The 14,808-nt window shown below is 38.2% G+C and overlaps 1 protein-coding gene across 3 annotated transcripts in view; it reads right to left on the reverse strand.

Moving 5' to 3' along the window:
• Positions 1-14,808, reverse strand: part of spock1 (SPARC (osteonectin), cwcv and kazal like domains proteoglycan 1) — a 111,301-nt gene that overhangs the window by 50,161 nt on the left and 46,332 nt on the right. For 2 of the 3 annotated variants that reach the window (XM_042419698.1, XM_042419697.1), the window contains exons 3-4: positions 4,589-4,597; positions 1,746-1,791 (exon numbers count right to left, since the gene is read on the reverse strand). In XM_042419698.1, the coding sequence (XP_042275632.1) occupies positions 1,746-1,791; positions 4,589-4,597 (55 nt within the window). The remainder of the gene's footprint in view (positions 1-1,745; positions 1,792-4,588; positions 4,598-14,808) is intronic. The other variant, XM_042419699.1, reaches the window with a different exon arrangement.

Below are 14,808 nucleotides of genomic sequence, written 5' to 3' on the forward strand. Positions count from 1 at the left end.
TTTTTCTCTTTTGGTACTTCTCAATGAGCCCATTCAGAAAGAAAAGGAAGTTTCAAACCGTAAACATTTAAAACAAACCACATATTGCAACTTCACAATATGTGATTTGTTAAGTTAACAATGATGGATTTTGTTTGCCAAGGTCTTCAAAATAATTGCAAAAGTTGTTTGCAATTGAATGGGAGAAAATAAACCTGAGATGTTTGATCAAATGACTATAATCAAAAACCTCTTCAGTTGTGGCACATGCTTTTAAAGGCTGCCACAATTAACTTGAAAAGAACAGAGAATGTAATAATTGAGCAGTCCTTTCAGGACACTTTGCTGTAATAATGATGGCTTGCCACATTAGTCTCTGTGTGAAATTTTTTTTAAAAACTACATTTCTTTCAGTACCTCACTTTAAAGAATGTAATTAAAAAAAATACACAAAATATGTCAAACCTTTCATTGCATCATTGATTTTGTTTACTTTTTTATAATATTTCCATGCTGCCACTGGGAAATATTATCAGAGACCATGAAATTGACTTACACACCTATGCTGATGACACACAACTGTATATCTAATTCTCATCTGATGATGTAAGCCCAACTGATAAACTGTCTCATTGTATTGAACACATAAATATATGGAAGTCACAAAATTTTCTGCAACTAAATAGAGACAAAACTGAGGTGCTCATTATCAGGGCCAAAGAAGTGCAGCCCCGTCTCAGTGCCCATTTAAACCAGCTGGCTATGAACATGAAGCATGAAGCTTAATGGTGTCATGACTGTGAGCTGTCCTTTGAATCCCAGGTTACAAATATAACTAAAAATGCCTTTTTACCATCTTAGAAATATTTCCTGTGTGCAACCATTCCTGTCTAAAGAAGACACTGAAAGTCTCATTCATGCTTTTATTTCTAGCAGACTGAATTATTGTAATGCTCTGTCCTCAGACCTCCCCAAAAAAATCTTTAAATAAACCACAGATGATTCAAAATGCAGCAGCAGCATGTCTCCTCACCAAAACCAAATGTAGAGAACATTTCACCCCTGTTTTAAAGACCCTTCATTGGTTTCCTATTCATTTTGGAATTCATTTTAAGATTTTACTTTTAGTTTTTAAATCTCTGAATGGGTCAGCACCAGGTATGCCCCTCCTAGACCCCTGAAATTGTCAAACTCTGGTCTCTTGGGTGTTCCCCAGACCAGAACTAAGACCTATGGTGATGCTGCATCTTGTGTCAGGGGCCCTCACCTCTGGAATAGCCTCCCAGAGGAGGTCAGGGCATCAGACACGGTGGACAGCTTCAAATGAAACATTAAAACATTGATTTTACTTGATTTTATTTCTTTTATGGGTTTGCCTTTCTCTTGTCTCTTGTGTTTTACTCCATTTTATTGTATTTTATACAATTTATATTTTATTGATGTAAAGGACTTCGAGTTACGCTTGTTGTATGACCTGTGCTATATGAATAAAATGTATTATTATTATTATTATTATTATTATTATTAATGTTGTCTAGACTGCTGTCACAATCTAACATCAGCATGTATCTAGCCGATCATATAGAACAAGGGTAAGTATCTGACCAAGCATTCAAAGCTCTCTATACTTGACAGGTTTTGACACTTGATGCTACTGTACAGACACTTTTTGGTTGGTATTCAAAATGTATTGTATGAGGTTTGATGTCCAGCCTTTGTTGCACATGCAGTATGCATTCATATAAACACAAAACCGTAGGACTCACCTTGGTCTAGAGACATGGCAGGAGCCCAGCTTTTGAAGTAGTCATCCTGAGTGGAAACACAACACAAGAAACTGGGTTATGAAAAAATAACTCCACGCTGAGAATATCATTGAATTATTTTGTAGACCAGTGAGAGAACTGCCCAAATACTAATCCAGACTACTGAGAAATCCTGTCCTCATTCTTCTCTCCTTTTGTTCTTTCATACTTGTATTTGGTAAAAATGAGTGATTACAGTGGAAAAGGACAGTATATTGAAGGATGAAGCATGTTTGGAAGTTTAAAATTGGGACCCAATTATTTGGAGAAACCTGCAGGAGATACACAGGGGATTAAAGAAAGTTATAGCCTCCAGCAGAGAGGAGTTGAATTAGGACAGAAACATTTAATGTCAAGGTCAGAATGGACTTCTGCAATGAAAAACAGAAAGAACTGCTACTGGTATTGTTAATAAAAATGACAGAGGGGGTTTGTCATGTTGGGGTTTTGAGGAGGAAGATGGTATATTTGAGCTGTTGGGATGTTCCCAATATATTCCCATATTTGGAAAAGTGCAAATTAGTATTGTTATTAATATATTTTAACAGTATGGTCTACAGTCATGGAGAGAGTCTCATCAATTGAAAATGATAAAAATGGAAATAAACTGGACTAGAGTTAGAAATCTCTTATTGTGTAGAACCTTTACAAAGTATGTTAGGACAAACAATGCTGTTTATATGTACCATGCACACATGTGAAAAGATTGGTTAATAGTCCATGAATCTTAAAAGGGATGTGTCATGCACATTTCCAGGTCTATATTTTTATTATGGGGCTCAATTGGAACATTTTTGCATGATTTAAAGTTCAAAAAACTCTCCTGTCTCTTTAAGGCCCCACTCTGTTCTGATTGGCTAGCTCCCAGAAGTTTCCTCTCAGTAGACTTCCACCAGCTCTGCAGGCTAACAAACTATAGTCATAATATAATATATAATATTTTCTCATTCTTTACTCAAAATGTCAACTTCCAAAAGACATCTGCACATGTTTGAGCCAGAATCCGATCTGAAATATGTAAGTAGACAACAGGAACCTTAGCAACAAAGGCTACGGAGCTAATGGCCCTTTGTGGGCATGTGAAAACAATTGGACATCAGTTTGATGGGGAAGTAGAGGTAACACTGAAAATGTAGCATTCAGAGCAGGCTGAAGAGAGCATTTTTATATTTTTTCACCTCAAGTTTTGGAACTTTGACCATGTTTAACATAGATATCCGACATCATAACAGTATAAAAATAACAGTACATGACAAAAAGCATGATATGTCCCCTTTAACCAACAGATGAGGGCAGGAGTGGTACAGTAGTTGGTGCATTTTAAACTTGCAATGCAGCAGCTGCCACCGGCCAGAGCGTCAGCAGCATTTCAACAGACCACTGTGTTATATAAACAGGCTGATGCTCAGTAGTCATCAGTTTATGATGGTCTGAACCTACACTGTGAGCTCCGTTTGAGAGAGATTTGCTTATTTGTATAATTCATGTTGGCACTGGAAGTAGTCTGAAGTGTTTTCTTCACTACGACAGGTATACTCGCCCATACACACAAACACACACACACACACACACACACACACACACACACACACACACACACACACACACACACACACACACACACACACACACACAGTGGTGGTGTCTGCATCTAAAGTAGTACCCAGGGCGAGCCATATGTGTGTCAGCAGGGAGTGAGCCTGTGTCAGTGACACAATTTGAACCAGGCAAAGGAAACCTGCTGCGTTTCAAAGCAGGATCTCCCCCTCTTTATTATTGAATAAAGGAGGGGGAGAGAAGGAGAGAAAGGAAGGATAAATTATGCAGTCATATGAAACAGTCCAGAGATAATGGACAGCTGACCCACTCATTCAGTCCTTGTTCTATAAATGACAACTGCCGTCGTTTAAGGCAACACAAAAGTTTTAAATGAGGAAAGGAAACCTAATTAGCTTCTCCCTTAGGTCCCTACTTCACTCATGTCCTCACTTCCTTGTCTCTTGTTTTATGTCCATCTTTCTCTATTATAAAATGATCCTTTATAGCTATGAAAGTACAAAGCAGGATTTCAGCAAAAATAAGTCATTTCTAACTGAATTTATACTGCCTACTTTATGTTTGTTTTCTGATCCTATGGTTTCTTGTTTGCTTATTTTGGGGGATTACATGACTTTTGTATTTGTTTATAATGCGCATTGAGGTGAGATTCCTTCTATAAGCCTCTAGGGGTTTTCTAAATCTCACCTGCACAATTTGCTTCTTCTCTTTTGCTGTTGTGCGTCTGCTTCTTTGTTTTACCGTGCAAATAAATAAATAAAAAAATAAATAAATAAGCCTTGTGAAAGCCCTCTGTGAGGAATGCAGGTTGTTATAGCAGCATTTGAAATGTCTCTGTTTTTGGAATGAGATGTTCAACAATCACATTGGTTGTAGTGTTAAGGTGTCCACATACCTTTGGTCAAGTATTGTAAGCTTCCTTTCAGCATTTTCACAGAAACTGACACTAATAATTCACATAAAAGATGTTTTTTTTATTTTTGTGGGGTTAAGATTCTTGAAAACTAAAAATGTGATAAACTGTGTTAGAAATTGCCAAATTTGCTTCAAGGAAGAAATCTATCACATTTGAAACATTTTAATATGCTGAACTGTACCACGTTATGGCTGAGCAGCTTCCCAACCTGCTGTGCATTCATATCAGCGACACCTCTGCAGCTCTGCAACAATACCTTAAAGCCAGATAACAATGCCTTAAAGCCTTAAATAATAGTATATGAAATTACAAACACAATGGGTTTACTTACCTCGGCTTCCTTTAAATGATTGCAGAGTGGAGAGGCAGAGGAATAGATGGGAGAGAGGAGAGAAAGAAAGAAAGAAAGGTCAGTGATAATGGCACAGTATGTGATGTCTATCAGATCTATTACAACCCCGTGTTACTCATTCTGAATACTGAGTTCAGCTCTAGAGATTCATTCAATAGGAATCTGATTCTGAAGGTGGTAGAATACCAAAAGACTCACACATGCACACACTCGCACTCACGCTCGCAGTCTTATGAGATAGGCTTATTTGATGTGGCATGTAATTTGAAACACATCGAGGGCAAATTGTACAGGCTTAGAGAGGAGGCACAGTATAAAGGAAAAAGAGAGAGGAGAGAGAAAGAGAGAGAGAGAGGAGGAGGGGGTTGGGGATGCAGGGAAGTTGTGTAAAAGTAGAGGTGAAAAGGAGGAGGAGGAGAGGAGAGGAGAGTTGAAGAGAGCAGAGGAGAGGAGAGGAGAGGGTGGAAAGATTTTTTGTGGAGATTTTCCTCATCTTAATGGTGGTTTAAGGATTGAGGGATTGTACCTACAAACCCAAAATGCAGGAACTATATATATGGTAAAAATTGAGTTACAACAGTAATCTGACTATTTGGCTGTTTTGTCATACCGTTTATTAACACATCAGGCAAGATGCAAAATGCTAATATTGAATGAAAGTAAAATCTTCACTGACAACATATTTTTAAAAAATCAGCATTATCAAGCTACATCATGGTCTTCATGTTTAGGCACTGACAGCACCTGGTTAAGGTTATGGAAAGATCGTGGTCTTGGTTTAATACAGAAAAAGTCTGCAGTGACTTCAAGCATGAGACACAACATGTTTATTAACATTTAACCAAAATGACAGTCTTTCACTAACCTTAACCAAAGTGTTCTGTATGCCCACCATCCAGCAAGACAACCTACCAACCTATGACTCCAGGGTGGTACGTGCTTCAGTGTTAGGAAAAAAAAAACAGCCATGGAAATGTATGATTTCTGTTGCCACAGAGACAGACAGCTGGACAGAAGAGATAAGTCAAGTGAAAGTTAGCTGGGGAGGTATTTACTGCTAGCCCTACAGTAGCTAAAGCTAAATCTACTTACAGGTTTTTGCTGTAATCTGTAATTGAAAAATATCCATTTTGACCTTGGTAATTCAGTTTGTTATTTCACATGAAAAAGACTAATTCAAATGGACAAAAAAGATGAAAGAACACATGTTGTTGGTAGATACTGTGTCTTCACTTGAAAACTTTTTTATCTCATTTTTTCTGCTTGTGTATTTATTGCTCTCTGCTGTTGCAGAGCAGCGTTGTTTTGTTTGTAAATCCCTCTGAGGTAAATGTGTGATTTGTAACTTTAGGCTATATAAATAATTTTCATTTGCCTTGATACGAGTCAAGATGGAGCTTCCCATGCTTCTATCTTTACCCACTGTGTTTTACCCTTTTTGTACCTGTTTACAACATCCACAGTAACTTTAGAATCAGGCTCACAGTGAATGTTTTCTGTGTGGTTAAATCTGAACCAGATTCTTGTGGAATGAATATATTTGTTTTCTCGTTGATTTCTGTACCATCTGGACAATGTGCGGTTTATTGGTATTTTCTGCTGAGCTTGTTCAGACCTGCAGCTACAAACATGGTGTGTGTACAAGAAAAAGTGTTTCATCTGTTCTCATCAAATAACGGCATTTACCGTGGCCAGCACTGCAGGACTGCAGTTGAGATGCTGTTGCTCTGCTGTTTTCTACTAGCTGCTGTTACTGAAGGTCCACAGTGGTTGCTACTAGCCCTCTTATTATTCAGCTTAAGTCTCAGGGATGACCTTTCCTTGCCCAGGACCCTTATTAATATTTTAGTGCGCTCATCTCAAAAGCTTTAACTGCCTGTTTAGCTCACTGCAAGATTGCCCCAATGTCATTCAAACCCTTCAAAGTGATTACAAGGAGATAAAACTGAGTCGCTATTATCATATCGTCTTTGTTGGAGGTGGTGCTGGAATTTTCCGTAGTGAGTTTCACAGTGAAGCAAATCTTTCAACCGTTTCCATTTAAAGTTGAAAACACTGTCGCAGGCAAGAATTTGAATCATTTAATTAAGTCTTTTTAGGGGTTTAATTAAAAATCTGTTTAAAATGTAGTACAACAGCTGTCGTTGAAAATGGGTCTCCTTTATTATAAAACTGTACATGATGCAGTTTATTTAGCAGCGCTTCCATTTTAATTACGGTTAATTGACTGCATGTTTGTACTCAAACACCTTCATGAAACAGTAAGTAGTTCCATTAGATGTGGCTGTTCAGCAGTTAGGCATTCAAGTTAAACTAGGCTGCTGTGTTCAGACAGTCTCCCTAGAGGCAAAAAAGGGGGCAGACATGTCAATGAGGAAAAGTTGGGGACATTGTGTGAGCTACTTGGTGAAAACTACAAATCAGCATATGCTGCACACTAGCTAATGGTTGTGTTGTGCTTAGTGTGAACCCCAGTGTCTGGTGTCAAAGTGTGACTTTTGGTCAGAGGACAGAAATCTGTTTTTTTTTTCTAATTATCTGCCATGTTCACATGCTACATCCCCATCTTGAGCTATGTAATAGTAGGTCAGTAAAATGAAAATATGATGATAAACTATGTAATAATGGTCTACATGCAGAAATAAAAGTGAAAGGCTGGTGGAGGTAATACAAATGATCAATTTTATTGTTGCATCCTCCATTAGTGGTGATTACATAGAGAAGCTAAATCCAGCAGAGCACTAAATGTAGTGAGTCCAGGCAGCTAGAAACCAAACTGGGCTCATCCTCAACTGCAGTGGTGAGTTAAACAGGGAGAATACTAACCAGAGCCCGTATTTATCAAGTATCTCTAGGAATAGTGGTGAAAGTGATCCTACTAAAAATACTTGTCGCGTAACGTCGCAAAGCAGAAATAATGATAATGTGAATTCCTCTTGACATTTGCAGTTTGAAGTATTAAACAACGGAAAGATCTGAAAGGCAGAAAATGATAAAATCTTTTTATGTCTAGGCTTTATTGTACATGCACAGGTAAATAATAGGTAAGTTATCAAGGTTATGTATGCAATAATATGATGTCACTGCATTAGGCTGCAAGTAAACACTGGCAAGTTACTTATTCGCATGGATTAAACAATAAATACATTGTCAGTCCTATCCAATGACACTGTTTTACAATCCTTCTGACAACACCTCATGTTAAATAATGTGCCCTAACATGTGGAGAAAATGATTTATTTCTGTAGTGTCACTCACTGTTGGGAAATACAGAGTAACAAATAAGAACACATCTCGTAAATATAGCCCCACTATTGGTAATTCTACACTAAAGAATGTAACATTAAATAAATGAAACCACAATTTGTGTGGATGCAGCTTGTTTTCCCATGATTTGAAACTAAGGGGTGGAGAAATGAATGAATATGTGCATTATCTGAGGAGTTGCAGGAGCTGATGGATTTATTACTCGAGAAATTGTTGCCTGTGACAGACCCGAATCATCGCTGTTTCAAAACAGAGGATGCTCTCTTTTGGACCTGTCAAGTTATATTTTTTTTGCAGAAACGGTATCTTTTAATAAGCCAACACTGATCAATGAACATTTCTTCCACTGACTGTCTGCACATCTTGATAGCCGCTCCTAACGAGTTAGATACCTGCGGGGCTCAATATTAGCCAAGAAGTGACTTTCTAAGAAAATTGATAAAATATTTTTACCTCAATCATAAAAGTAAGACCAAAAATGTGTCCCTTAAAAGTTTTGGGACTGATTTCCTACTATTAGACAGTTAAATATGATAAATATGGACACAAGGGTCTCTATGTAACTATGTAACCGTATAACTAGGATAAAACTCAAAACATGGATACTAGTGTGTATGTCTCACGCTCATTATTCACACGACAGCAAAAGGTCACTTGTCAAGAAATTCTATGCTGTCGTTTTACATGTGAGGATGTTTTTAAAAAGGTCTTTCATTTCTGTGATGACCTCCTCACATTCATTCAGTCTCTTAGGGCTCCACCAGGTCAGCTCATTTTTTCTCCTCCAGCTTAAAGCGATGGACTGAGATCTCATCTGATAGCAGATCCCTGAGGAAGTCTGTGACAGGAAAAGGTAGAGAAGGAACCAAATTGATTCAGAGGGGAATCAAAGTGGGAATGGCTTCAACTCGATTAGCTTCTCTCAGCAGAAGTAACCTCCACTAATCCGGTGTGTGTGTGTGTGTGTGTGTGTGAGCCTGTGCGTGTGTGTGAGTACGCGCCTACACTCACAAGTGGGTATTTGTGAGTTTGCACAAATACGCAGATTAACATTAAAATAGGCAAAGCCATGCCTGTAGTGCTGACTGAAGATGTCATAATCAGGGGATGTGGATGCAAATCTGGCCTCTCGGTGGAAACTAAACTGCATTAAAAATTTATTGTGTACTTTATGCATTTTATTCATGGGTCTGGAACCTTGCTGAATTCCTTCCCTCTCTCTATCCTTTTTCCCCATAGTCCCTAATTCATTCCTCTTTCCTCTCTATTCCTCTCTTTCCTACCCTATTGCTTTCTCTGCTATCCTCCTACAGGCTGCTGTATAGACAACTGGTCTGGGATCTGATCAGCATCCAGTCAAGCTGATAAATGAGCTGTGTGAGCAGATAGCAGAACGGTGAAGAGTGGGTCAGATTACTTTACAGTTTGGCCTTGGTAAGTGAGGAATGCTGAGTAGGACCAGCAGATACTGTTTTGCTTCAACACCAATACTGTAGTGACTACACACACTTGTTCAGAAAAGCAACACACACTATTTCAGAGAGACAAATAGTGCATTTGATGAGCCTAATGTTGTCCTCGTTAGTTGGAAAACATACCTGATTTGTGTATGTTACTCACTCCCAGCTCAGATTGATAAAGCACACAATACAGCAAGCTTTAAAAAAACAAGTGAAGCATCATCTAATAGCCCTACACAATAACATTATGTACATTTCTTCTTTTTTTCTTTTATTCTTTTACGTATAAGAATATGTTGTAAGATTTCACTTTGTATACATATTCAGTGCTTATGAATTTATTGTATATTAATATATATCAGTGGCTATGAATAAGAATATGAATAGTAATATGTTTGCAACAAAGTATATGGTTAGTTATACGTCTCAGATTTTAATATCATTCGGTTGTTTTGTCTGGAAGTGTCTAACCTGTTGTCCTGCTTATGTTTTGTGGACTCCAGGAGGAGCAGCTGATGTTCTGCATCCTAATAAAATCCAACATCATAAGTCAGCAAAAGCGGTCGTGTTCATAAAATTGAGATAAACTATAACTAATACTTTTGAACAACCTTAACTACAATCATTTGACCTAACCAGACCCGGTGGTTTGTGGATGGGCATTGCATTTTCGGGGGGTTCAATGATTTTTCAATGTAACATAAGAAAAATCATAATTGAAAATGATTAGTTTTCACTTTTTGAAGGATATTTCAAGAACAAATCGTTTTAATTTCATTCCTTGTCAGTTCACAGAATTGTTTTGTGGAAAGCAAATATCTCTAAATAGATTTATTTCTTTGCATAAGCAAAATGACCGTTGTTAAAAAAGAGTTTCTCTGCAACAGGTTCCCTTTCATCTCTGTTTCAGTACGCTGCTGGGACAGCGACACAGTGGCACTGTCCGCCGTGCTGAACTGGACGACAGCCGAGACCCTAACAGAGGAGAGGCAACTGAAAAGTCTCATTTCTCTCTCTTAGGAACACTCACTTATACAAAAACAAAGACTGAAATGGATATATATCTTCGGAGGGTCTCTCCATATATTTAACTGGACTCAACAACAGTCTGGGTCTTCCGTCAACATTATGGGCCATCTGCACTGCAGAATAACCACACTGTCAGTGATTGATCATTTTTAAAACATTAAATTGGAACACTGTGGGCTTGGTGGCTGCAGCCTACAGCCCACTGTGACTTACCACTATCTGATTCAATGACATCACGTATGCAGCAGAACAGCCGTATGAACAAGCTACTATGCCAGAGAGCAGGAGTATTCAATTAAAATTCAAAGCGGTCTAGTTAGAGAAAATTTCCTCAAGCAACAGTCTGGAACATCATAATGTCTAACTTGCATTATGACTCAGTTCCATATATACTGAAGTAGCCTAGTAGTTGTATCAACAACAGTTCAATAACCTTTCAACAATATTTATTATCAGTTTTCACATTGAAGTGGAGGAATTATAAATAATAATTACTCTAAAAGTAAATTTCAAGTAAAATAAAGGTTGCATTCAAGAATAAAATACATAACAGCGAGTTTTTGAAAAATGTGCATCTTAAAATAAAGTCCGAAACTCTGTTTCTCATCTTAACAGTCTCAACCAATTTTGTAATAAACAATCTCAACACATCTTAACTGAACATCGTTAACACCTCCTTTTCTCTTTCCTTCTGCCCCACTTTCTCTTGTTCAGTGGGAGAAGTGAGCTCCAGCTTGTCCTGCCAGGATATTAAATCTGAAATGTGTTAGAATTCTGGTGGATCGATCATATTGGGCTCTTAGATCGTTTATTTTCTGTGCCCTCCATTCAGATTTGAGTGGGTATGTTTGGTCAAAAGATTTGCGCTTTGTCTCGTAGTGGTGCTTCACAATCGCCACGGTCTCGGAACATATGAGACATACTGGTTTTGAGCTGCCCGTGGGAAGAATGAACATGTAAGAGTCTGTCCATTCTCGATTAAAAGCTCTGTTTCCATTGTCTACTTTTCTCTTTTTAGAGCGCGCCATGTGAACTTACTTTTCTATGACTTGCTTATTTCTCAGATTATAGTCTCCCGTCTTGTCTCTCACCTGTGTGTATCTCACTCACCGACTCCAGTCGCAGTACTTATCGGAATGCACAGATTTGATTGGCTGAGTAGCATCATGTGAGATGATTTACAACACATGAAATTGAGTTTACTCGGCTGGTAAACCAGTGACGTAAAGGCTAGAAAAGCTGTGCTTTATCGGTTATAGGTCTGGATCCGGATAGGACTGTGTCTGGACTGGTTCACCTATAAGTGACTTCGGCCATAGACCTAAGCTATAAGCTATAAGCCTGTCCATGCTGCCGGGTGTGGACCTAACCCAACAAAACTATCCAAGAAGGTAAGGCCATCACTTTTGACATACAGTATAACATGAAAAATTGTTCTTTTCAAAGCATGTCACATAAAGATATTAGCTTGATTTATGCAATAGTGATACTAACAATTTATATAGCCTTTACAAGACCAGTTAAAGGCCACTGATGAAGGTAACAGGATTATAAGGGTTTATACCGACTTCTTGGCCATTGTCATAATCCATAATGGAGAGTATTTAATATGGAAACTCATTAACTCTCACACACTTAACAAATTACTTGGATCAGTAGTTTTCTAAGTGACTTTAGCATTAGATGCTATTAACATTATGACCAGCACTCAAACGCATAAGAGGGTAAGGTCATGTGGGTTTGCCTTAACTGGCTTTATGTGTTGTACTCTTGAACTGAACCCATTTACACTGCCAGTGAAAGCAGAGATAGTCTCCCCCCTGCTGACAGATAAGTAGTCTGTGTGAATGTGGAAGTAAATCAGTCTCAGAACACTAATGTGACAACATCGAACTTAACTGTCTGACCTCCATAGTCTGGCTGTGAAACTGCTGTTTAACCCTACAGCCTGCATTGCTTTATGATTATAAATCAACAAATTTGCAATCCATAGTTTCGTCACCAGTAACCAGATGAAATAGATAATTTAGCAATAATTTGAAATATTTTAAATTGTAAAACTGGAATTTTGGTCAGGAAACATATGCAGAGTGACACAGCCCCGTCACGAAGAGATCAGTGGCACGCTGCAGGCAGATGTCTGTATTTTGTGGTCCCTGGATGACCCAGAGTGAACATACCGCTCAGAATGCAAAAGTGAGGATTTAATGGAGTAGAATTAAAATTAATTTCATGTAGCAGAGGATTGTAGATTTCACATTTCATTTTCTTGTTGTAGCACCTAATAACAGCAGAGAGCAGTCCGTAAGGTTTTTCTGATGAAAAGAAGTCTAACCCTCTATTCAAATTGGACTAAATTTCAATGAAAAGTAGAAATTTTTTTGATTATAACGTTCATCTAATTGGCATTTGATATCTACATTTTCAACTTGTAGTACAATACAGGATCTCCAGTGCATATTTCTTGGCAAAAGGGTTTACAGCATTACCAGTGAGATGCCACAGCTGTAATAGCAGCTTGTTTACATCCATTTTGAACTTGGATTTATCTTTACTAGACGGCAGCATGGACTAAGCAAGAAATATGGTAAAGCAAAGAAGCATAGACTGTGGATTTTAAAAACGTGAGAAAAAAGAAGAGAAGAATGAACTATGTCCTTCAGGAGCAAAACACAGTTACAGAGGAAACAGGAGAGAGAATGAGGACTGAGGAAGAGAGATAACGTGAAGTCAGAGTGGTGGAAGAGTGGTAACACACAGTAAGAAGTGAGAGAAAGAAGAGAAGAGAGGAAGAACAGAAATGGGAGTTTGATTTCCTGTAGCGCAGCTCCACTGGAGTCTATCCAGTATTCGCGTCTACAGCCTTGAGATTGACAGGCAGAATCTCATTCATATGAACAGACAGGTTACACTGAATTTTACATGTGGTGCTGAGCAGATGAAGCAATACCACACACACACATATTGTACACGTGCCCATGCACAAAGTAGTTTGCACCTGCTTTTGAGGATAGCTACAAACAAACCCAAGTTAATTGTTTATAGGGAGTTACTCGAACTTTCTCGCTTTAGTTACACACACATACGCACACGCAATTAGGCTACAGACAAATGTGGCCGTATCATTAGAACCAGACTGTAAAGTTACGTAAGGATCGAGCTAATCAATGACAACATTTGCATTCACAGCCAATCCAGCGCCTCTAAACAGAGACAAACGACTTCTTTTCTTTTCTGCTTACATCCCTCCTTCTCCTCTTGGCTTTCTATTTTTATAGCCTCCCTCATTCATCAACTCTCTTCCTCTACTTCTCTTTTTTTACACTGCTGAAAACATTCCTCAACTGATCCTGTAACTGAACAATGTGGCTCAAAGCCAAACATCAAAAATATGCTTCCTCTTCATTCCGTCCTTTCTTTTCACGTTAATGAGGGAAAAACCTTCACTGAGCAGCCTGTTATTCAAAATATCTTGCCATCTTCACACTCTTCAGAATTCTTTCTTCTCTCCAATATCCTCTCCAACTGGCTTCCTTTCCTTTTTCTCCCCATTTCCTCTCAGTTTCAAGATATTGAACACAAAAATCAATAGATAACAAGAGAGGAGGAGTGGGGGAAAGAGGAGGGAGACAGAGTTAGTTTAATGCAAAAGCTTAGTGAGATGTGGAACTAAGGAAGGAAGCCAAGTTAAAGGAAACAAAGAAAAACTGAATTTTTAACTAACTAAAAAACAGGGAGCTTTGGGAGAGAGCAATCTTTCACATTCCTGGTGAGAGCAGAGAGGATGTCAAGCTGTTAATACTGAAAAAACAAAGTGACAACCAGAGCTAAAACATAAATGACAGAAACAATTTGTGTAGAGAAAGAAAGGTGGTGTAGAAGAATGACACTTCAAACTACTGAAAGTGGAGAATTTCTCTGTGCTCACAGAAGATCTGAGTTTAAGGTGTGTACCTATGAGCATCATTCTTGACATCACAACTTTGGAAGCCAATCCTGGTCTAGTATACAATTTGTACATGCGTAAGTGTGATGAGGAAACATGAAGCCTCTAGTGTACATACACAAATTACTATTATTCAAAGCGTATCTGTAGTATTTTTATATGTCTTTTATATGTATATGTTTGAAGCAAAATCTCTAGCTTTTGGAAATATACCATATTTTGCTAATATAATAGTATGTGGATAGAAACTAGCCAATAAAGAAAAGAATAGAAGGATGAGTTTGAAAGATGGGGCAAGTAATAAAAAAGCCTCATCTTTTGAAGTTTTCCCTCCTCTGACCACTGTGGGCACAACCCGATTTGTGAACTTTACATTCACAAATCACAATTCAAATGATGTTTAATGCCAAAAAGGTTCCAGATGGAGCAGCACATTCAGCAGAGCAGCAGTAGCGGCGAGTGCTCCATTTATGTGTCTACACTGGAGGCGCTAAGGC

Source organism: Thunnus maccoyii, chromosome 8 (genome assembly GCF_910596095.1).
Source record: "Thunnus maccoyii chromosome 8, fThuMac1.1, whole genome shotgun sequence".
NCBI lineage: Eukaryota > Metazoa > Chordata > Actinopteri > Scombriformes > Scombridae > Thunnus > Thunnus maccoyii.